This window comes from Epinephelus moara, chromosome 1, assembly GCF_006386435.1.
Source record: "Epinephelus moara isolate mb chromosome 1, YSFRI_EMoa_1.0, whole genome shotgun sequence".
In the NCBI taxonomy this organism is placed as follows: domain Eukaryota; kingdom Metazoa; phylum Chordata; class Actinopteri; order Perciformes; family Serranidae; genus Epinephelus; species Epinephelus moara.
Window position 1 is genome coordinate 14,895,085 of NC_065506.1, and position 22,803 is coordinate 14,917,887.

Sequence of the window (22,803 nt, forward strand, 5' to 3'; positions counted from 1 at the left end):
ATCTGTGTAACCAAATTTCTGGGTGCCTTGCTCATAGATTTGTGCAAAAAGAGACAGATTGTTGTTTAGCAGATCTATGTTGTGAAGCATTTACATCTATTAGAATTGTGGATTTGTCCACAGTGTGTTTCATTTGTGTTGCTTAAAATCTGAAATGATAATGTCATCTCCTCGACTAGTACATGTAACCCGACTGCATGTATAGTTTTAAGCTCTTGAGATAGTAGCATTTCTTTTTTTTCCCAGAGTGAACATTGCCTCAGGCGTGTTTCTATTTAGGACAGGTCAAGTTATCCATGAAGACGTGATGAAGAAAGGTGCACAGACTGAGGTGCAGCAACAGGGTATAATCCTGTGTATCCATGCTTGTGTTGTTGTGTAGATCCTCCCCATGAAGGCATAATTAGACTGAGTGCTGGAGCAGAGGAGGAAGAGAGGAGAGAAGGTAGAGGTGTGTGAGGTTCAAGGAGATGCTCTAATCGTCTTTGTCAACCTCCCGCTGTGGTGTCAAGTTTCATATCGCCTCTCTGTGGCCGCACCAAGGAGCAGGAGGGCCTCGGTGGGGTGGAGTTGGCTGAAGGCGTGTGCCCACACTCGGGCACCCGAAAGAACTCAGTGTCCCGTGCTGCACACATGCATACACAAAAGCAAAGCTCTGTCGCAACCAACATCAGTGGCATGAACATAAATGACTGTGGAGGTGAGCCAGTGAGTGGCGAGAGGCCACTCTGTGTGTGTTCTGTGGTTCTTTGTTCCCTCCGTCAAAGCCACTCAGAAAATCTGCTGCTCGCTCTGGGCCAGTCCTGTAAGCACAACACGTCACCGCTCAGCTAATTCAGGCCAGAATCGCAATCATTACTTGCCAAGTACAATAATTGTAGGGGAATTTGTCTTGGTGACAACTCAGAGCGAAAGTTAAAGCCTTTAAAGGATGTAGGGACCTCATTTACTGTCAAAAGCAATGACCCAAACACAAATTCTGCATGTTTACCCTCCTCCATGTCTCTCTTAATACATAATAACGTGTAAACAGTGTGAAGTCAGCATTATGCCTGTGAGAAACGACCAGTATATCTTGAAAATACAAAGCAAAGTGCGGCAAAGCGGTGTGGAAATAGAGTTTGTTGACATTAGTATATGGCCAGATTCATCACAGCTCAGTGCCAATCCTCAGGAGCATCCTTACCGAGCTAAACTCCGTCCAAACGCTCTTCATCTCCCTGCCTCACAGAGCACCGACACAAATAGACCCTGCAATGGGAATTCTGTGCCATTATGACCAAAGCATAGCCCTCTGTAACAAAACGAATGCATATTGTCATCCAAGGAAATACTCATGAATAAAAGCAGGAATACATTTTGATAATGTTAAGACTTGAATACTGATTTAGGTAAGGGTTTGTGTGCAAGGCTTGTCCTCCATGCTTAAGCTGAATTCTTTTTCTGTTGTGGATCAAGCAGCATTATGCCTCTTCTCTTTTGGATTTTTTGCTTTTTTCGTACATTTTATAATGATCATTTCTCCCAGGAGGAGACAGTGTAGCTAGACCAACCAGTAGGAGTCGCTAATGCTAAATCCCTAAAGACAGCTTCCCAAATGGGCCTTTCCCTTGCGCTTTTCGGGCACCCTAATCAGTGTGTAACCTTCACTGACTTTAGTAACTTTAGTTTAACCTAAAATACCTTGTAACTTTGCTGTGTATCTATTGTGGAGTGTCTTTTGCACCAAGATGGTAGGCCTATTTTTTTTATTTGGGGGTTTCTAGAATATGTGTTTACTCAATCAGTATCTGCCAAAATCATAAAATCCTCACCACCAGTGCATCACTTAAAGTGACATTTTGCTGATTTCCAACCAGCTTTGTAACATAACAATGTGGGTAGTTTGTGTAAATGAACTGTAATAGACTCCAGCTTACCAGCTCCCAGATCTCCCTGCTCACCTCCCAGGTCAAGCCGCAGACTTTTGCTGGCTCTAGGGCTACACGGAGTAGGGCTGTTGCTTGAACTGCAGATTGTACATTTGCATTTTTGAATGCCCGCCACCATGGACAGAAAGAGTATAAAAGCATATCGAGAAACAGAGCTGTCCCCCTCCTTCTCCCGAACTCTGACCAAACTCCAATCAAACTTAACGAGGTGGTGCTTATCAAATATTAACCAAAACTCTGTGACTATATTGCCTATTTCTTGCTAAAATGTCTTTAGAATCATTTTTAGTGCACTGTTTGACTGTAATACAAGAGTATGTGAACAGGAAGTGGGCGCCATACTAAAAAAAGGCTGAAAAAACAGAGATCATACAGTTAAACTAGGCAGTGCTGATCAAATATGAATTAAGATTTTAACCCTAAAATGTTTACAGAAACATATTTTAAATTATGACTTAACTGTAGTTCAAGGTCATTTGTTACCAGCTGGCTGCCATATTGTTTCCTGTGTCAAAATGGACAAGCTCGCATAAAGCTACCACCAGCAGAAGTGTTTATTTGTCTGGTGCAGCGCAGTGCAGTACATTGTGGGAGTTGTAGGCTTTCTACCTCATGAGCAAAAGTGAATTTTCCTTTGTTTTCTCTTCATATGGCACCAAGAAGTATTTGCATCTTTCTACTACATAGACAGCCCAGTTTTATGAAAAGACCATCTTCCCACCAGAAATACTTGTGTAATATGCAGATGAGATCACTTAGTTGGAATGCTGAATTAGAAGTTAATGTTTTCCATTGTATGTACTTTGCTAATCATCCATCTCTCATGTTGCAGGGATGATGATGACATCAATGACGTCGCCTCCATGGCCGGGGTGAACTTGAATGAGGAAAGCGCAAGAATACTTGCCACCAACTCTGAACTAGTGGGAACGCAGATCCGCTCATGTAAAGACGAGGCCTTTCTCCATCCAGGACTGCTTCATCGACGAATTCTGGAAACAGGTAAGATAAGTGCGCCTTGCCCATGTTGCAATGTAGCAATGTTGAGACTCAGACTCTTAGATGTTCATAGCTGCAGTTGGAGAATGCTGGCCTCTCAGATATCAAGTGGTTATAATAGCAGCAGAAAAAATGTACCCCCACCCTTCTACTCTAAACAACAAACCAAAGCTGAAAACCCAGACTGTAGTGGTGATGAAATCGCTAACTGTTGTCTTTTGTGTTGGGAACATGTTGTTTCTGTATTTATAGTGTCATCACTAAAGACAGTTTTGATTTTCTCTCCTTCAGTGGTTCAGTCTGAGCCTTTTCTTGTTTGGCCTCGGTTTAAATTTGATACACTTAACAATTCTTTCACCTCCTTTAATGAATTCTTCAGTGGCTGTCTGAACTCACTGGACCCCGGGCACACACATAAATACTTTATGGGTTTGTCTTTTGAAGGCTGGCTGTCAGATTGTCCTCTGGACTAAAGGAACAGAGTTTAGAGGAATGAGACTTGGCAGTGAGATTTTGATTCTTTCTCTCTTTTTAGTGGATCTTGACACTCTGAAGGCACACAGTATTGCGTGTGCTAATCGATACAGGCGGAGAGGTCTTGGTTTGTTTGCAGCATCACACAAGAGTGATAGGGTCTTCATTACCTCTTTTTGCTACCGGCAGTCAATTTTATTGCTTGAAATATACTTTAGGCTCTCGCTGCACAGTGAAACCTGTGAAAACGTATAATGAGCGTTATTACTCAAAATAAAACTGTGCCTAGCATCTTGCTCCTGTGCATCAGATCAAAAAACACACAGCATAATTTCACGTGACGGGGAGTCTAGCGCCCTCATCTTGTTTCATCTCAATTAAAGTATCTTTAGTGTAGCACGGAGGCCTGCGGGTCATGTTTCGTTACGTGGACTCTCGGCGTGGTTGTTAACGCGTCACCTCGGGGCAGAAGGCTTGTTTAAAAATATAAATCTTTCCTCAGGGGGGGCACGCAGCATGATACAGGGCAGGAGGCTAGGGCGCCCCCTGCTGGGGAAGTGGCACTTATGCAGCTTTGTTGTGTCAGTGATTGGCCTCTCCGCGCTCTTAGCTGACAGCAGTCCGAGGGAGGCTCCCCCGGCCTGCCAGCTCCACTCAATCATAAAGCCCTGGTTGCACCTCTTTACTGTACAAGCACTGAGTTCGACTCTGCTCAGCCTTCTCATTCACTGTGGAGCATCCCGCTAAACTTCACTGTGACCTCTCCTGCCCTCTGGTTGCCCCCATAAAAGGATAGATTCCAACATCTTTCTTTTCTTTACTTTTTATTTTTCAGTGGAGATGTCCTGATATCCCATTCTTCCCCCCCTTTATTTTTTTCTTCTTTTTATGAATACTGATTCCAAGAGAGGATGTTAGTTGCCTCTCTCTATCCCCTTCTTTATTTTCCTCTTTATGTCTCTCCTTGTCTCGTTTCCTCCTCTCTCTTATTTATCCCCTCCAAACAAACACTTGTGCCGCCCTCCTCTCCCCAAACCTCTCTCTCCCTCTCCTCATAACTCTTCAGGCTGGTCCTTGAGGTGGAGGGGGGTGGGGATTCATTTCTGAAGCTGCAAAACAGCACTCCACCCCCCCATCTCAGGAACCAGAACACAGGCACAGCTGGAGCTCCCTAGAAAAGCTCCTCAAAGTAATGATAGTCCAGTGATACTTTTAAGGTCCTCACACACACACACACACACACACACACACACACACACACACACACACAGACATGGGCATATCACATCAACTTACAAATGTGGACAGACACAAGAAGACTGATTTGACATTGATACACAGAGCAGATATGCAACACTCACTACATCACACATGACAGGGAATGCAAAGGTTCTCAAATCCACTAACATGTCTTAATCAAATTCGAAGACCTGAAAATATATTAAGATAATTTGTGCATGGATTATTGAATGAGTTGTATGTGACATTCAGATCATTACTATAGCAGTGAACAACCATTTGCTATATAAAAATATAGTGGAGTGATGGCATCCTGAGCAGAGAATGAAGTCATGCTCCCTCTATGTTTGTGTTGAGCCGAGCTCAATCTGAGCCTCTCTGTTTGTTGTTGTGGTAGACGGTCTGGTGGCATGTGCACATTAGTGCATGTGAGTCCCTGTGTGTGTAGCCCACTAGCTAGGTAATTGCCACCGCTCTTCACCGCTGTTTACGCTGACTCTGTCAGCACTGTTACCATTGTTACCATTGTTAGTGCCATTAGCTGCTTGCTGCTGCCTCAGCCACCTCCATGTTGAGAGCCATGTGCAGACAACCTCTGCTCAGACTCTGAATCAAAGATATGCTCTGATTATGGCATTATCATTTAATTCAGTATCATTCTCAGATATGTTTTGATAGCATAGTCTCATGGCTGAACAGGGATAAGAGCGTTGATAAAGTCAGTGGTTCATTCTGATGGGATCTGACATGTTCTCAAGTGTAATTTCCTGCAACTTGAACATGATTCACTTTCAAAATAAAGGAAGTGCCTCATACTGCGCTCACATCATGTCAGCTTTACCATGTAAGTAGCATGTAACTGAGGAAAACACAGGTCAACACAAACATGTCAGCTCTCTTATTATAAGATTTGGAGTCCAGCCTCTCTCTTGGTATCAAAAATAGCAGAGGGTGTTTAACCATTAAGCAACATGCCTGGTCTCTTGGTTTCTAATTTGTGTATAATCAACTGATATTTTAATTACCAGTACAGCTATTAAACTACAGTGTCTAAATGGAACATAACAGCTGGGGAACGATGCAGTCACTTAAGTCTCAACTTTGCTTGACGCTAATATTAGCAGCTTGAACTTGTCAGGAATATTGCCTTTGCCTTGGCAAAAGGTTGTTGCTTCCTTTTTTAAAAAAGAGGGACTGGAGGCAGAATCACACTGCTCAGGTAAGGCTAAGTCAGGGTCCTTGAAAGGAGATTTAAAAACCTCCGGTTCAACGATCACAGTGTGAAATTCACCACTGATGATAAGGGGTCATTAGAAATTGCTAATAAGGTCTATTTGTGTTTTGTAGATCTTGAATAAGTTTATGAGCCTGTTTAGCACTTCGGCTATGGAAGTATGGTGTCCACTGGTTACCCTTGTGAGCTATTTGTTCCTTGTGTTTTGTATTCTTACTGTTGGCATCAAGTTAAAGATGGGTGTTGACTTTAACAAGATATAACTTTGTGCGATGGCATCTCTTCTGTTTGAGGATGGAGTTGTCCTTGTGGCTTTACTGGGCCTTGACTCCTGATGTGCAGTGGAAATGATTTCAGCTGAGTTTATCGTGATCAGGATAAAGATCAGCCTGTGCAAATTTGAGATCAAGGTTCCTTCCCAGAAAAGGTAAATTGATCAATTCGGGTGATGGGGAGCAGCTGCCCCGAGAAGAGTCCATGTATCTCAGGATCTTGGGTTATTTTGGGCAGAGAAAAGAGCTAATCACATGGGTGTAGGTGTTATAGACATGAACGAGTATAGTTGGGTCATTCAGGACCTTTTCCATGTTCACTGCCAGCTATTTTTCAGGGGGACCCTTGTTGCTATGGATACCATTCAGTTCTATACTAAATAAATATTCAATTTACCAGGCCTCAATGCAGATTGTGTCTTTCCTTTGGGTTTCTTGATGTTGTCTGTTGTGTTTAAAGTGATGAGCAGACAGCTGCGGCATAAGGATGTGTAGTGTTAACAGTTTTGTGTGATGTGAAGAGATCAGCATGACACATAGAAAAAGTGAAAATTACATGATCTATGATGAGCCTCATAATTGACTCTTTGCATACCAAATATATCAAAACATTGCAGATACCTGCTAAGAAGTGTTATCTTATCTTGATAAGCTCTGCAACTGCACATGTAAAAAGGAATGTATGCATATGTGGATAGCAGATGGCTATGTAGTGCTCTGTACAACATTGGATGTCAGACTATGTGATCGTTCTCCACATGCACCCATTAAAGAGTCAAAATGCACCGTCTGGGTGGGCTCTTTCCACAAATTTAAGCCATCTTTGTATCTCTATGCACCTTTAGAGAAGGCTATAAAGATTAATATAATCAACATCAGACAGATCTCAAACATACAAAGAGCCACACTAGCAGCTCTGTGAGACCGTATTTAGGCACAGCAGTGCTTTGAGCTAATTGCTAACATCAGCATGCTAACATATTCACAGTGGCAATGCTAACATGCTAATGTTTACTATCTTAGTTTAGGGGTTCCCGGTTCAAACCCAGGTTAGGGGCCCTTCTGTGTGGAGTTCACATGTTCTCAATATGTTTTCTACGGGCTCTCCGGTTTCCTCCCACAATTTAGAGTCAACTATTAATCTAACCTGCATATCTTTGCTGGTTAGGTTAATGGTTGACTCTAAATTGCCTATGGTTGTGGACATGGTTGTCTGTCCCGGGACAGGACAGAACTAAACAAGGCAGGCTTAATGTCGCCCCAGTGTGTGATTTTACTTAGCATGCTGCTGTTCCAGAAGCAGAAGAGGCAAGATGGGCGTGACTTGTGACACAACAACGTCAGCTTCTAGTTCGACATATAATGCACATGTCAGGCAGTGCTTTATAAACAATAACAATGGCATAAGGTGGCAATAACAATAATTTATCGTCCCTGTTATATGGCGGCTGATCTTGCCTTCTGCTCAGAGGGTAAGTAGTTCCTGAACCTCATTGTCGCCCCAGTTTGAGAACATTTTGGTTGCTGTTCTTCTGCTTTGACTTAGCTGCTTTTAAATCTTGTGGTTGTGGGTTGCACACATTACAAGTCATCAAAATGTCATACCCGCAACATCCTGCCAGCTGTCCCTTTTACACAGACATCGATTCGCAGCTGTTACCATTTCTGCTGCCAGGTTATAGGCAAGACAATGCTATCCCCACATTCTACGGATGTACCTTTTATACAGAATGGTGGGGCTGAATTACGGTGAGACATTCTCACCTTGAAAAGGTGGTGTAAAAGGGGCTTATGTGTCAGCCCTGTGATTGTCTGGCGAACTATACAGGATGCACCCTGCCTCTCGCCCAGCTGGGATCGACCTTATTTTATCCAATATTTCGTGAGATGTGTCACTTAAAACCTCAGATGTGAACCTCATGGTGGTGCTTAAAGAAAAGTTAGAGGATTACAAAACTCATCAAGACACATTGTCTGGAAACTGTGGATATAACATTCCATTCAATAATTGCTCTCGTAGTTTATTCTGGACCAAAGTGCTGGACAGACTGACCCACAGCCATGCCACATGCATGGATAAAAATGCAAAATGTCCACCCAACTGCAGATGTTACAATCAGGTTATTTCTGTTATCTTTTCTGTCTTGTAAAAATAAGCAAAGTATTAAAACTGTTCAGTTCATTAGTCTGTTTCTAGCTGTGCTATAGGTCCCTTTTTCTTGGTGAATAATAGTGATTTGTATCAGTACAAGTTCAAGAATGTGTTTTTGCCCCAGAGAAATGTGGCTCTCTGGCTAAGTCTCTTAAACTTTCTCTGAAATATTAATGTCCCTGAAAGATCTTATTTTTCAGGAAGCAGAAGCCTATTAGTGTTTTTCTTTGACCTTGTGACATTGCCACATGTATTGCCACTGTAATTATAAGGCTAACAGGGCTCCCTCCATCCATTTCAAAGCTTGAGCGGATGAGGAGTATATGTATTGTTCAGCTGATTTAAATAATTGGTGTGGTTTACTTAAAAGGGTGCCAGAGAGAAAATTATGGTAATGGAATAATTTAAAAGGAAGTTGGAAACAGATAGTAACCCTACCAAAGTCTGTCCTCCTCTCTTTTGTTATGACTTCAGATGAGTTTTGCTCCAAGGAAACTAAATTATCCTTTTCATATGAAAAGAGATGGTCAATGTCGTTTACACACTTGAAGGAGCTTAGCTAGTAAAGCCACTCTGGAATTTGCACTAAGACTGTGAAACAAATTAACTTTTCTGTGCAATGAGTCCTATTTCTGGGATTTAATTGCACATACTAATCCAGACAGTTTTTCTTTGTGGATGTGTGTGAGTACAGTAGGTGTGTATAAGTGGACAATGAATGTTATGATTATCTGCTGGCGTGTTTTTACGAGTTGTTTGCTCGCGTGTGTGTGTTTGTAGTGAAACAATTACCTTCTACCTGCTTAGCTGTTGTTTTCCTCGAAACGGCAAATAGTGGCAGAGTGAAGTGATGACACAACCATAACTTTCAACCTATTCATCTCTTCAGTAAATTGAATGAATAAAGGCTATTTTGTAAAACTCCCAGATGGTGATGTAGAGGATCAACATTGTAATTTCAACAGAATCAGTGGGTTGAATGAGAAATCTGGTTTTAATTATGAGATGCTAAAGTACTAACTCTAGCTGTTGTGTGACAAAGAGGTGTTGAATTGATATTAATGCTATACTGGTCACAACTAAATGTGTGTATGTATATATCCTTCACAGCTAAGAAGTTTGGAGTCACAGAGGTCCCTATGGAGGCGGTGACATTTATCTCACACGCCACACAGTCACGACTTCGAACTGTGGTAGAAAAGATTTCTACCATCGCACAGCACCGACTGGATTCCTGTAAGGTAGGAAGAACACAAAGACACACACACACACTATGTAGAGATGTCTACAGGTGTCGGGGATGGGACCATATTTGATTTTATCACATCACAATAAAAAATATTCAGAATAAGTTGATCATGGTGAATTTCCATTATCAGGATAATTGTCAATATAATGTCCAGCAGCAGCCAAAGAGTCTCCATAAAAACAGGCTGCATACCCACCAACCTAAAAAAAAGCTCTTAATCAAGCATTGGCATATTTCATATGGAAAGATATGATGCCATGTGAAATAGTTGAAAAGCCTGGCTTTTTAAGATTTTTTGATTTTTTTTTTTTTTCCAATAAAAAGGTTGTTCACAAAAAAAGCTGTGTGTCATATCTGTGATGCAATAAAAATATTTGTCTCTTAACAAAATGTAAGTGATTGCAATATGTTTTAGTGCCATTTTAAGAATTTTAAGCATGTTTTGATGATTATCGAGAAATTTTCATATCATCCGAATCCCATTGGAGTCATCCAATGCATTTTCTAAGCCTAATTAATTTGCAATTGTTTTTTGATTTTTATTGTAACTCAAATTTCTTCAGATGCGTCATTTTTCACATTCCTGCTACATTTTTTAAAGCTGGTTTGTCTATTAGCTAACATGCAGCTGTCACTGGGGAAATTTAAATATTCGATCTGTATTCATCTGTAAAAATTCAAAGGCAGAGGACAGGTGAGCAGGATAAAGTTGTTTTACAGTTGTTTATACAAATCTCATTGCCCTCATTTAATGGTCTTGTACTCACTGCAGGCAAGCAGTATCCTTCCTTCTCTGCTGCATGCACTACTTCAGGCGGCTGTGGTTCATTAATTGCAGGGTTGGTGCTTCAGTCCTCAACTACTGTCCACATGTTGAAGTGTCCTTGTTTCCTTAAGCAAGATCTGAACCCCAAGTTGCCCCTGATGGGCAGGCCTGCACATTACATGGCAACAAAATGTAAAGCTCTTTGTCTCTTAAGGTAGGAAAGTGCTATAGAGTCCTTTTTACCATTTATTTTGTCATGCATAAAATAAACCAATATAAAAAATCAGTATCACACAATCACTTTTTCCTGAAGAAGAAAGTGAAGTCAGTCCCACCTGTGTCTCAGACTGGCTGCACATTAAGAGCCTCGCCATTCAAAGTCAAGGTCAGTGTACAAAGCGAAGAAGGTAGGGTCAGTTTGCTCATTGAAAAGAATGAGAAGCTAAATCTGGTGACAACAGCTAGAGCGTTTTAAAGGATAAGTTGTGTAGGTTGTGTTCAAATCAAGCAGCAACATCCGGGGCTTAAAACTGACACCAACGTGGAAGTGTCAAAAACTGCAGTTTGGTTGCACTTCAATTGCCACTTGAGGCTGGCTCCAGGCAGAAATGCTGAACTCGAGGCTTCACAGTGGTAGTTCACAAACCAGTAGATGATGTCATGGTGGCTATGAATATTTATTTTACAGTCAATGGTGCAAATGAATGTGTTAACTTAAGAAAGCAGCACCACCAACATCAGTTAAAACCAAGCGGCAACCTCCAGGACAGAAAGATGAAGCCAACGTGGGAATGGCAAAAACAGTTCAGTTCATCATATGGCTACTTGAGGCTGGCTCAAGAGGTGAGTCAATCCCCATAGATACCCATGTTAAAATGCCCAACTTTACAGCAGATATAAACATGTTTACAGCTTCCCCTCTTCATGACAGCTACACATGGGCTGAGTTTTTATATAACTCACCCCTTGACATTTTATTAAGGCTGAAAGTAAGAGACAAATTCTGTTCTCGGATTCAGTCAGATCCACCCGTTGCTAGTCCATGTTCTCGTCCAAATATGGTCAGTTCTGGCTCCAAAAAACCAAGATGGCGACGGCTGAAATGCCAAACTCAAGGCTCAAAACAAGAGTCCACAAACCAATGGGTGACATCACTGTTGCTATGTGCTTTGTTTTACACACGCTATGATTTAAATTCATGTTTATTTGTGAAAGCACCACCAATATCAGTTGAAAAACTTTCAAATTCTGGAAAATGATTTCTGAAAAAGGCTAGCCTGTTTATTTTGTTGCACAAAATCTCTTGCCACATCATTGTGACGTATCACTAACCGCATCAATAAATGTAAGTATTGTTAGGCAGTAACAGAATCCCAACGATACAATCCCTGGCATGCACTACAGCCACGGTTATTTAAGCAGTGTCATGAAGCACTGAATGCCATTTTGTTTAAATTACCAAGAGAGGACAATGACATATACGTGCACTGATCTGTGGGACAGAACAAAACATATGATCAAACTGTCTTCATGAACCTCTGTTGATTTCGTTTCATTTACAGTATTAGGATCCCATTAGCTGCAGCCGAAACAGCAGCTATTCTTCCTGGGATCCGCACCAAACACAGTACTACATACATGACAGTACATAATCATGAACTTCTGTTGGTGTATACCTTGATGGCATGTATCCGATGTATGTAGGGAAATGTACAGTAAATATTGGATCAGTCGCTCGAGTTGGGAAAGAAACTTCATCAGGACATTAAAGCACACACACTAAAACACACAAACTCAAATATGGGCTCCAACGTTAACACACAGACACATAGCAGCATCGTGCACACAGAAGCACTTTTATCTGTCTCATGCATGAACTCACAGACAGAAGTGTGAGTGTACCAGCAATATAAACACATAAAAGTTATTATGAGAAGTCTGTCTTTACCTTTAAGTTGATAAACAGGAGAGCTCAGACTTTTCAGTCAGTCAGCCAAAACTTGGGGTATAAAAGAACTTCTAAGTGCTCGTCTGCACACACCTGCATACTTTTCTCGTTATTGGTGACTTTATCTCCCGTAGTCCTTGACTGCAACTATAAAACCACATTTAATTGGTGTACATTAAAGCGCAAATCCATCTCCACTACAAGCCTAAATCTTGGCATTGTTGGGAGAACTGGGGGGAAACTTTGAAAATGTGTTTTTCCCTGACACCAAGAAGGGAGGAAGAGGAGGAGGGAGGAAGAGCATCGCTGCAGCTGTCCCCATCTTGTTTGGTGCTTCTTCTTCTATTCCTTCGTTCTTTTCCTTTTTTGTGGTTTTGTAAATGAGGTGTGTGTGTGTGAGAGAGGCACGGTGCTCTGTGAAGCCACTCTGTTGACATCAGCGGAAAAAAAAAAGAAAAGAGAAAAGACCAAAAGACAAAGCGGCCTTAAAGAGCAACCGGGCTTCGGCAGCGGCGGCAGGAGCTACGGCAAGAGTGCAGGCTCAGCGCTGCAACAAAGAGGAGGGAGGCTGGATGAGAGAAAGAGAGAGAGAGAAGGGGGGAAGGGGGGAGGAGGGGTGCTGGCGATGAGCCTCCTCTGATGTGTCTTTGTGCTCTGTGCCACCCAGCGTCTCTCATCCACTCATGGAAACACACACGCAGACCTGACACACACACACAGAGAAGAGAGTGATATAGAAATCAAGTGCAAGAGGAGAACAGAGCAGCGTAGGAGACATACAGACAGACACACACAAACGTGAAATAAGCAATTATCCTATTAACTTTTGATGACCTACAAAAGTTGTTTTTACACTTGCCTTTGCATTTCCCAAGTGGGAGGTGATGCACCATGTGCAAAGAGAAGCATTGTCTTTGAATAGAAAAAGTTAGTGTGTGTTGGTGTTAAAGAAACGCTGTTCCTTAAAGTTGCTTTAACCAAATGTGCAGTTAATGATGAAGGTACTTTTTATGATCATCAGCAGAGCATGTCTAACTTATTTATTGTAATTGGTGATTGTTATAATATGTTTTAATGGTGATGGTAATCCATTACGCTTTTCCTGTTTGGGAGCTAAATTAATGAATTGGCAAGGATACAGGAAGCACTTCTAACTCAGTTACAGTTGATGCGTACAATAAATCACACCTGGACAAAGTCTTTTAATTAATTTGGTATCAGAAAAATGTATTAAAGCTTTACAACAAAAATAATTACGAACTTCAAGCAGCACATGAAAATAGCAGAAAGCTCATACTTACTACCACCTTCTCAGATCTTCTCACATAATATGCAGAATTATTTATTCATTACCACTTTTTCTATGGTAAGACAGTGTTTCCATGTATTGTCAAAACAGAATGTGATACGATTACTTATGTTCACAGAGGAATCAGTCGACAGAAAATTGATCTATAATCCATTACTCTTTGTTTGGCGGGGCTCATTTTTCAAGTAAAATGGTCAAGAAATTGCTTCATCATTTTAGATTGAATATCTTTGGGCTTTGGACTGTTTTCAAGGCAAAAGCAGGAATTTGAAGGCATCCCCGTGGGCTCTGCCAGATCTCTTTGTGTGGTATTCACAGTTTTCTGACACATAATACAGTAATTCATTAATCGAACAAAAAATTTAAAGGATTATTCAATAAAGGAAATAATTATTAGTTACAGAGCTGATTATTTATCTGCTGCTCAGCACTATCGTTCATTTATTAATATTGTAAGACCCCCTTAAAGTGCAAACAGACAATTTTTCTCCCCCCTAGTGTTTCCAAGTGGTAATACTGTCAGTGCCGCTGTCGCAAATACATCACTTTCTGTTTCCTCAGAGTCAAGAAACTACCACAGTTTCCACATTTACTGCAGTTGTTCCACAGTCCGCCATTTCGGCTACTGGAGAAAGTAACTGCAGTGTACTTAGACTGATTCTCTTTTGTGACTGAGGATAGCTAGCAGTAGCTACCTGGGAAAACAAAAGCGCTGTCCTCTTCCTTATTTGGTTGCACAATGGTTGACGCACTTCCTTTGTGCCATAAATTGAGCCTTCATTTTCCTGACATCGTACCCAGTGACAGACAAATTATTCATCATTTACTTCACAATAATAGTTTCAAGCAATAAACCTGTATATTTCACCTTTAATGTGTGACAATAATTGATATGTTGCAACTAGAAGAGGACTCTAATTGTTTTGCTAAATTGTGAGGAGTTTGGTTCAAGTTTCCTTATTTATTTTATTGGTGTCCGACATTTTACATCATTACTTTGCACACTAGAAACGTATTTACAGTAAAGGATTTTTGGTTTTGAGGTAATTTAGTATGCATGGATGAACCGAGGGCTGCCCTGAAGTTGTGAAATGTGTGGCCAAAGCCTCCAAAGCAGCCACTGACTTGGACTCTTAGCCTTTTTCAGCTGTTGCCGTCGCAGTGATTTTCTCTCTATCTCCTTGTCAGGATGATGAGTGCTACGAGCAGTCTGCAGACGTTCGCTCTCAGCTGCGCTTCTTCGAGCAGCTGGAGAGAATGGAAAAGCAGAGGAAGGACGAGCAGGAGAGAGAGATCCTGTTGAAAGCCGCTAAAGTAAGTTATTGTCACCTCACCATCCTTCTGTGAGTGTGTGTGTGTGTGAGTGAGAGAGAGCTGTTATGTCCCTATGCAACAGTGTGTTTTTGTGTACTGCTGTGTGTATGCTCGTGCATGTTGCTCCTGCGCAGACAGATGAATTAGAGTGTGACACCAGTGGATGAAGTGACCTCCCTGCGTCCTCCCAGGCTCCTGGCCCCAGGGCTCCTCTGTCCTGGCTCTTCCTCACCGGACACAGTGAGGAGGGAGGGGGTACCTCGTACACTACGCAACCCCCATGCACCATGCAGCCGGGACACACACACTCACACACTCTCACTCACCCCCATGAACAAACCACAAAACATCCCTCTATCACAAGCCTTGACAGCTCAGGTAAAACAGAGCATCAGTTTTATGAAAAAGGACAGTTTTCTCAGAGTGTCAGAGAAGCTAGCATGTTTTTGTTCTGTCGAGCTATCTTTCAACTTACAATACAGTATATACAGTATTTCAGCACATAACGTATTGCAGTTTTCAAACAGCACTAATAGTGTTTTGTTTGGATTAAATTGCATTCATAACCATGAACCATAACCATTTCTTTGTTTAAACCTTTTGAACAAAACAAAAAAGCCTCATAAAACTGGCTGCACTGCATGATACAGAGGTGGTCTTTAGAGACGGTACAAATATACTACAGAAATAACCATTTAGTACCAAAGACCTTAAACACACACTACTTTTCCTTTCCCAAACTATCTCTGATTACCATGTATCAACATGCATTGTTTGCACAGGTTTTCTTTCTGGTTTTGGCAGGCTAGTGTGCACTAAGTCTTAAAGAGTTACTTTGGTAACCTAAACCTTATTTTCCCATGTTTTTGTGTGTCAGTCACTAATGGCAACAACAACTTTTGAAATTGATCCAATATTGAGAGAGAGTGCTGCAGACAGCAGCAGCGAAACAGGCTGCAATGTAACCACTTGGGGCGTTTGTGTACCGTCAATTTACATTCAGTGTGCTGTCAGTGGCCGGCTCAGCTTAAGTGCCTGACAACATTATGGAGAGGTTCCCTACAGGGGTAAACCTTGTTGTTTAAGAGTAAAATCCTTTTTGTTTTATCAGAAAAAGCACCAAAATCGCTTTTGCCAAACCCACCATCCTTAATTGAAATCAACAGTAATTTTAGCAAGTATAGACCCAGCGTATTTACACATCTACCGGTAACTGGGTGAATTAAGAGGGTTTTTTTTCAAGTTTCAAGTTTTATTTTGTTTCTTTGACTTGGAATAAAGTGAATTTTAAGATAATAAAATTACTGTTTATTTAAATTGAGTCTGGTGGAAAGTGAAAACAATTTTTGGGGGTGTTTCTTGCTAAACAAAAAGGATCTTACGCTTTAACAAAAAGGTTAACCTCCGTGGACATACATTGATGGTATGCAATTGCCTTTTAACGTTACATTGCACCCTGGACCATCTTAAAAAATTGTTGTTCCCATTAGTCACTAGACACAAAACATGGAAAGATAGGGTCCAGGTTTAAAAAAAAAAGTTTCCCTTTCACTGTTCCACTAATCATTTCAAACACAGTCCCAACCAACTGCGATACTTTTCACTGAATCTTGAATAATGATAAAGGTTAATTCATGAACCTGTAATGAGTATAAACAGGAACCTAATAGCCTACCAATATTTCAACAGTTCCCAATTCCTAGCACCTACATTACTGCCAAGGCAGAGAATAATTTAAACCACCTCAGAAAAACCTCAGAAAATGTAGTGGCTTCTTTTTCTTGGCTCCATGTCACAAGCATCTTGCTGTCCATTGTTATTTATGCTCATAGCTGATTGTATTAATTTGCAGTTGAGTCCAGTAGTATTTGAGTGTAAGTCGTGTGACATGATATTAGCATTTTGATTAGCTGTGGTATAAGGCTGCAGCCAAGCAAAAATTGTTGCTCATGAAACAGTTAAACATATGAAACAGAAATATCTGCATCAACTTTTTTATGTATTAAAAGTACTTATTTCCTAAAGGGTCCTTGCATTTTTATCAGCCCTCTATCCTCATTTCAGCCCTGTGCATGTAGAGACATTTGTTTATCAGTTAAAAAAAAGGTCTTCAAATTTGGAAAGATCACCACTGACCAAAAAAAGAGAGAATCTTTTCCAAATGAAAATGCCTCGCGGTGCAACATTAGCAGAAAGCTAGGTTAATTTAATTAATTTTGAATGGAGCAAATGTCCCACAGTAAAGATTCTCATTGCAGCACACCTCACCGTCTTAATTGCATTATTACGCTCCGGTCCTGCCATGCAGGATATTAGAAAATCCTCTAGTTGATGAACACTGGCCACCAAACCTCATGACCTGTCTGTTTCTTTCTTTTAGGAGAAACCAGATAGCCTCGCTCCTGGTTGTGAAAAAAGACATTGCCTCAGCAGGAAAACGACACTGTGAAGTGTGTTGTTAAAAAAATGAATAGTGACACTTTTATGTCCTCTGTCAGTGCCCAGTTCTACATGGCTGAACAGTGTAATCTTTACTTTTTTTTTACACTGTGAAGCATTCTCTTCATTAACAGGATTAGTGAGGAACTTCTGTAAATTTAGCCAAGTTCTCGTTGCAAGGGCGCACCTCGGGGCTGTGTGGATTGCACGAGCATTGTTAGCATAGTTTGACTTCACCTCCGAGCCATGTCGGTGGCTTTTTGGCCCCTGTTGCCATGGCGTTTCAGTTCAAGGAAGTGTTTTGAGAGCCTAATGATTGTGTGATATATTACACCACCACACAGCCTGGTAACATACTAGTATTGTTTCTACTCTTTGTCCATGTTTGCTTTATCATTCATGTTATTGTGTGGACACAAACATATGTATCACATCTGCTGTATCAGAACACCAGCTCTGATCCCTGCAGTCTATGTGACAGGCTGATTTAAAGGAAACAGGGAAAATCCATCCTAAAACACTTACACACTGTGAAAAGGTGAGTCTTTCTTACTCACAGTGATAACCATCAAACCATAAATGTCATGTTTTGGCATTAGTTCTTGAAAAAAGCTATAAAAAGACAAAAAAAGAGGCTTTTTTTGTGTTCTCCAGTTTAGACCGTTATACAAGGATGAATCCATCACTGAATACATCATAAACCTGAAAACTTCATAATGTTATACAGCCAGAAGACATATTGTGTAAGTGGCTCGTCTCATTTTTTCTCTACATACAACACTACTAGCCTCATATTTTAAAAACAGACATAAAGTGAAGCTTGATATTGATTATTGGCTGTTTGGTGGATAATAATGTCTTTCACTGTCAGTCATCTGTAAAGCACATGAGAAAAAAAAAACACATAGATAAATAAATGTTTCAGAGATTACTGCAAGAGCAGTGATAGGAATAAAAGTTTCACCCACTGGACTTAATATTTGGGAGAATATATTGACAGAATATTCACTAACAAGTTAACTTTACTCTTTCCACATACAACCCACAGCTAAATAAAAACAAGTACAACCCTCTGGGGTTTTTCAGAAATCATCTGGGCAACGATAGAAAGACAACCAGCAAAGTAAAAGTAGACAAAACTTGTCGAGGTGGAAAAGAAAATTCATCACAAAATAACTCCTGGAATATGATCAACATCACAGATTGATTATATACTGCAGGACACTGTATTGGTGTAGAGTTTTTGCTTTATTATTTAAGTACAGTACATTCCACTCAGCCAACAGAGCTTGTCAGCATCTACTCCACAGTCCTCTTCTCCCCTTCTCCCCTCCGCTCTCTCCTGTAAGTGGGAAAACCAGGGCAGCTGACAGAGGAGATGTAAAGCATGCCAGTGGCACCGCTGCCCTTTGTAAACAGTCCATCTGTACTGACCCCTCCCACTCCTCTGCCTCTCCGCCACCCACCTCCCCGCTTACCCGCCTCACTCCTGCTCGAGTGCCCGCTAATTTGACCTCTTGAATAAGAAACCCGCTAAAATAATCCCCCCCACTCCCGTCTTCTCTCCTCCTTCCTTCACAACAAGCCCTGCCCTCCTCTACACTGTCCATTTAGAATATGACTCAAGTCTTGAGGGATGCTCAGGCTGACCGCAGGCCAAACACATTAGTCTTAGTTGAGATACCGACCAGTACGTGAACCGCCTGATATATTTAAAGCCAATTAGCAGGAAGGTTATGAGAAGTAGCTCTCCAACCATAAGGTAGAGAGGATGAGGAGAGGAGGGGGAGGTAGGGGTGTTGGAGGAAGGCCCAGCTCTTACTCTGATTGATTCAGTATTAGAAGGAGAAATTAAGTATAAAACCAAAATAGATATTAATGCTCTATGATCTATAGAGTGTGTCAAGGGACGTTTTACTCTTTTATCCTTGACACTTGCTGACATGATAAACCTTTTGACACTATTTGCCAAAAGACATATTGGACAATAAGAGACAGATATGTTTGCACAAAAATGTAAATGGTTTTTCTTGGGTCTGACCTAATTTTGGCAAATCCTGCAAATATAAAACCACACAGATTATATCCAGTGTAGCAGTAACAACACTCAGTTAGTGTGTAGAACCATAATCTGCCCGTATTGCCTGCAGTGGTCAGCCGTACATGTACATTTGGCTGTGTGGTGAAGGATTCCCAGGGACAAGTACATTCACCCAGATCTTGGCTGCTGATTAAAATAGAAGTGCTGTGTTGTTACGCCAGGGACACACACACACACACACACACACACACACACACACACACACACACACACAGCAACGGATAGCCACACTGGCTCACAGTGACACACACACAGCCACTGATACTCACCAACATCCTTTGCCCTGTGTGTGTGTGTGTGTGTGTGTGTGTGTGTGTGTGTGTGAGAGAGACTCTGTGTGTGTGTGTGTGTGTGTGTGTGTGTGTGTGTGTGCTGGCTCCTGCAGAATTTTTAATAACCTCTTTTGATTAGAATCCCCCTCCAGCGGCTTATTTAGGGCTGGATTTGGAGCGGGTTTAAAGGCCACCACCCCCCGGGGGGCGCTCCATTGCACTTCTCTGAATTCAAATACGATGTCCTTGACACCTCTGTATCCTGTTCCCATTTTGCACTATTTTTGCTGCAGCAGCAACAGATGAGTAGTGAGGGGGGGGCGTGGGCTCCTTAAACCAGCTGTTAACCTGTGTTTTTCCCCCCCTTTGCTCCACAGAGTCGCTCCAGGCAAGAGGACCCAGAGCAAGCTCGACTGAAACAGAAAGCTAAGGAGGTAAGCTGCTGCGGAGATCATTACCCTTGACATTTCCCCGACTCCAGCGTATTAATTTTTCATGCCTCACTACATATGTAATGCCATTTAAAGTCGGACTTAAAAAAAGTTTGAGGAATTATTCGCGCCGATTGATGCCCATGTGTGGAAAATGATTTTCTGCGCACCAAAGACACCCTCCACTTCCTCCACCCCCCCCTTCTATTTCTCTTCTTCGTCTATTTCAGCCGCTTCATCTTGCACTGCTTTGAATTTTGACTAACTGCATTTCATTGAGCTCTGCCTTTTTTGGTCAATGGGCTATCAGGGGAAGGATATACATTGGTAACTGTAGTAGCCTTTGTAGGTTTATTCTGCATTTTCTCATCTCAGTCCTCTTATTATTTAATTTATTAATTCCATTTTGTTGTGTTGTTTGCTTCTCAACCTGCTTTCGACATTATGAGTTAAAAGTGAGCAAAGAAACCTTTTTTTCCATGTCCATTCCATGTCAAATTGCATCAGTTTTTCGGTAAGAGCATAAAAAGAAAAGCAAGTGAATGGTGGATGAGGTTTTATACCAATTCATGCTCTACATTAACTTTAACTACTACAAAGGAATAAAGAGTTATTTCCTTCTTCAAGTAATATGCCACAGCACAACACGTACGGTTGCAAATTGAGAATGTTTTACTGATGTAGTGCACTTTTGTTGGCAGTACGCTGTTATATCCTCTTTATTTTAAGTGCAGGTTTTGTATATCGTAAAATTCCCAGTGGACCCCGGAAAGTAGACCACTCTTCTTTCAGTGGTTGGTTAATGTTGTTTACGCAAACGCAATAGTTCTGTCGCAGCGGAAGTTTGCATTTGTTTTTGACTTTGTTTACTCCAGAATAACTTCACTGGGTGCTTTCAGTCCTTGGTGTGCTAACAAGGATCAAGAGGGTTGTCTTGAGCTTCCATAGAGTAGTCTGAGCATGCAGGCAAGAGGATAAAACAAGCAGCACTCACCTGTTGTTGTTGTTGATGTAGAACCTAAGCAGCAGACGTGGTTTCTTCTAAGTTGCTCTTTTCAAAAAGCCTTTTATTCATCCGAGTAAAGTTTACTGAGCACGTATGCACTTTTCTCACTAACACCCAAATTTGTACTTGCACAGTTCTACAATTTTCCACCTGACATCTCAGTGCAGTCGCTGTCTTTTAATGTTGGCCACTCAGCCATTTACATTTAGGGGTAGCTATAAATGCCCTGCTCAAGGGCAACTCAGTATTGTTTTTTGAAGTATTTAATTTTTAGGATTTTCTTAGCCAGTGTGTTGTGTTGAACTTGTGACCTTGAAGTGACAAGTGGACTTCTCTTACCTCTGGCTACTGGCAGTGCTCTGTCTTTTCTCTTCATCTCTCCCGGACATTTCTTTCTAGCAACAGAGAGCCCTGCTGCAGTTTAGAACATTCACACTACATCTCAGCCTACCCATAAGCCCCACATATGCAAATGAAGCAGCGTAATAGGCAGCGCGATAGGTTTGCCCCAGGGGCCATGTGATCAAAGTGGATCTCCTCCCTGTTAAGTGGCAGTCCGCTCGTCATCTGGATACGGCCAGATTAGCGCCTCGTGAGGAGACGCCGTGTGCACGTATGCACATTTTCATTTTCATGTGGAATTTTAAGAAGGTGGTTTGGAAATTGTTACTTTATGTAATGCTTTCTCCCGCAAGATAGAGACGAGGAGGATTCCGGATGCCCCCCCAACTGAACCCCCCCAACAGGCACACACAACACCACCCCTCTCCCAGCCTCCCTCACCTCTTTCTTTTTTGCTTAATGGTCCTCGTTTCTCAGTCCCCGTGCCTCTCCGGTTTTCATCACCTGAGCTGGCTGTTTGTGTCACTGCAGAGTCTGTCGGCAGCTCACACATCTGTGCAAATTTCATCAGGATAATGAGCCCGTGCTACTCTTCCAGGCGACAACGGGCAGAGGAGCCATCCTCTCTTAAAGCCCCTCTCCCTGATCACGCATACACACACACACACACCCAAACCAACCACCACCACCACCAAACTGTCATCATTTTGGAGAGATGGAATTACAGCGTGTTATATACTTGAACCAAGTGTTGGCAGGTAAACTGAACTGGCACATGATTTGTTATTAAAAAAGCAGGTGTAGTGTGTTGTGAAACTACTGTTGCAGGCCTGAGTGTAGTCCAACCACCAGGTTTTAATCCATGACCAACAAATGAGTGGTCTGAAAGGTCACTCTCAGTTTTAATGTCCAGTCAAGTCAAGTCAATTTCATTTACATATCCCAAAATCACAGAATTGCCTCAAAGGGCTTTGCAGTCTGCACAACTTGCAAAATCTCCATCTGTAGACCTTCGATTTAAAGGAAGGAAAAACTCCACATTAAAGGGAGAAACCTCAAGAAGAGCAACAGTGGGGATCTCTTGTCAGATGTGTGTCCATGATCCGTTGTCGTACTCAGGTTTTAACAGGTGAAATAATAAATTTGTCTGATGAAGTGATATCACTTACACCCTGTAGATGCACACAGGCCACATAATAAGTGCTTAAATGGTTTCAGTTAACTCACTAGCAATGTTCTTAGTCTCTCTTTTAGCCAGACAGCATAACAGAATTATTAGTTGTTACCCTTTCACAGTCCATAAATGTTAATATGTTGACAATAAG

The 22,803-nt window shown here is 41.5% G+C and overlaps 1 protein-coding gene across 2 annotated transcripts in view; it reads left to right on the forward strand.

The window, feature by feature from the left end:
- Positions 1-22,803, forward strand: part of LOC126390101 (transcription initiation factor TFIID subunit 4-like) — a 97,070-nt gene that overhangs the window by 30,796 nt on the left and 43,471 nt on the right. For both annotated transcript variants that reach the window (XM_050044233.1, XM_050044242.1), the window contains 4 exons: positions 2,764-2,933; positions 9,412-9,542; positions 14,762-14,887; positions 20,077-20,133. In XM_050044233.1, the coding sequence (XP_049900190.1) occupies positions 2,764-2,933; positions 9,412-9,542; positions 14,762-14,887; positions 20,077-20,133 (484 nt within the window). The remainder of the gene's footprint in view (positions 1-2,763; positions 2,934-9,411; positions 9,543-14,761; positions 14,888-20,076; positions 20,134-22,803) is intronic.